General features: G+C 36.9%; 1 protein-coding gene across 1 annotated transcript in view; it reads right to left on the bottom strand.

Annotated features, from left to right (window-relative positions):
• Positions 1–768: 768 nt before the first annotated feature.
• LOC107689099 (nucleoside diphosphate kinase 3-like) overlaps positions 769–2,201 on the bottom strand; it is a 3,455-nt gene continuing 2,022 nt past the window's right edge. Inside the window, exons 2-5 of the mRNA XM_016487005.1 lie at positions 1,731–1,861; positions 1,540–1,641; positions 1,308–1,420; positions 769–983 (exon numbers count right to left, since the gene is read on the bottom strand). Of these exons, the coding sequence (XP_016342491.1) occupies positions 866–983; positions 1,308–1,420; positions 1,540–1,641; positions 1,731–1,861 (464 nt within the window). The 3' untranslated portion in view covers positions 769–865. The remainder of the gene's footprint in view (positions 984–1,307; positions 1,421–1,539; positions 1,642–1,730; positions 1,862–2,201) is intronic.

Genomic DNA, 2,201 nt, shown 5'->3' with positions numbered 1-2,201 from the left:
GCAGTCCTAAACAGTCTCTTGCTGTCGGTGCTTGTAATTTTTGCGTCTTTCTCCGACAGTTTAAATGCTTCCACACTGCTGACATGTGTGCAGCATAATAAAGAGTGTGCTCCTCTCACTCTGCGCTGGTTGCTATTTGATCGCGTCATGTCATTGTTCGGTACAATTTATTCAGTCTTTTCGCTTATTCGGCCGAATACCGAAAGAGCTTTTTTTGCTGTTTTAGGCCGAATAATTTCGGTTGCCGAACATTCGGTGCATCCCTATTAAAAATAATAATAATAATAGTCAATGCATGATATAATGTATACAATAATGTTTTATTACATTTTGTAATTGTTATTAATTTTATCATAATTTAGAAGTACATTTTGCTATGCAATAGCAAAAAAAGCTCTGTCGGTGTTCTGCCGAATAATTTCGGTTGCCAAACATTCGGTGCATCAGTAGTGTCATACAGGATACATGTATTTTTTTTACAGAGTTCATAAAAATGACAAAGAGCATATCCATGTCAAAAGCTGGAGGTAAAAATGTAAACAACATCTTTTGATTGGATGTAAATACCTCAAGTAAAACATCTTAGAGTAATGCATGGCTTACCAACCTACCAAAGATTAGTAATGAAGTGAATATCTGTGAAGATTAAACATTTACAAAGAAAGCAGTAAAAAAAACATTACATTCAATATAGCATGACCAATAACTGGATATCAGGGACAAATGCAGGTTACCTTGACAACACGAGCTAGCTTTTCCTTTTTTTTGGGTCACTTAATGGCATGAGCAGAGTTTTCTCTTGAGAGGAGCAGATGAAGCTGCAGAAGCTATGTTACGATGAGTGTGTGAGTGTTACATGTGGGTTTCAAGCATAGATCCAGTGCTCATTGCATTCTTCCCAGCAGAACAACTCATGATGATTGAACCACAGTGAGATCTCTCTCTGAGCACTTTCAACTGAATCACTGCCGTGAATCACATTCCTGCCAACAAGAAAAAACTATTTAACAAGCATTCATGTTAATACAACCATAGATGAATTCATGCAACACAGACGAGTCAATGAAAAATACTGCAAATCTATAAACACTGGAAAAATGTTTACTTTAAAACTATTTTCTAGTGCTAATAATTTAACAAATTTCACAAAAAAATGGCAAGTAACATTGAATTTAACATGACATTTTTAAGTAGAAAGACTACGTATTTTCTTCAATAAACTTTTTTGTTTGTTTGTTTAATTTTCAACTTCAAAACACAATTTTTACAGTCCATCTAAATAAATACTGTTTAAAACACAAACTAACCTGCTCACTTCAATGCAATAGTCTCCTCTGATAGTGCCAGGGAGAGAGTCTGCTGGATTTGTCTCTCCAAGCATCTTTCTGGCAGCCTTTACCACATCCAGCCCTTGCCATACCTAATTAAAACATATGCAGATAGACACACGTAAGTGTGACATAGCATTACAAGTCTTTAGATGAGGCATAATTACAGAACTCATATTTGGGACCAATATGGAGGCACTGTGTTCCTTGCCATTGCAACAATGGGTCCAGAGCTCATGTATTTGATCAAGCCACCGTAGAATGGCTTCTCCCTCAGGTCCCTGTAGTGCTGTCTGAGCTGCTCCTCTGATGCCTACAGGCGTAAACACTCATTTATATTAATACAGATGATATATTCTCCAGGTGAATATTATGTGAAAGATGCTCCAGTGGTGCTCTCACCTGCAGGAGCTTCATGCCGACCAGTTTGAAACCCTTGCGTTCAAAGCGGAGGATGATTTCACCCACCAGTCTGCGCTGAACTCCGTCTGGCTTCACTGCGATGAACGTGCGCTCGTTTGTGCCAGTCCATCCTGCAATGAACATCTGAAATTAAACTCATTGCTCTTGACTCTCAAAGCTATTGCTTGCTTGTGTACAGAACTTCATTACACAGAAATCAAAACAGATGTGATTGGTAGAAGCTATTATGTGTGCTATTCAAATGTATTACACATCTCACGTAAAAACAGATTTGATTGGTCGAATTTAGTATGTGTGGTATGGTATTCTAATTTATTACACACTGCATTCTGATTGGTCAGCACGGCATTTAAATTTAATAGATAATATATAGACTCTGTGGTCTATATAAAACAACAATTTAAACAAAGTAATACTTCATCTCCATATGTATATATATATATATATATG

This window comes from Sinocyclocheilus anshuiensis, unplaced genomic scaffold (assembly GCF_001515605.1).
Source record: "Sinocyclocheilus anshuiensis isolate Anshui unplaced genomic scaffold, SAMN03320099.WGS_v1.1 scaffold653, whole genome shotgun sequence".
NCBI classification, from domain to species: domain Eukaryota; kingdom Metazoa; phylum Chordata; class Actinopteri; order Cypriniformes; family Cyprinidae; genus Sinocyclocheilus; species Sinocyclocheilus anshuiensis.
This window is presented reverse-complemented; position numbering and strand designations above follow the sequence as displayed.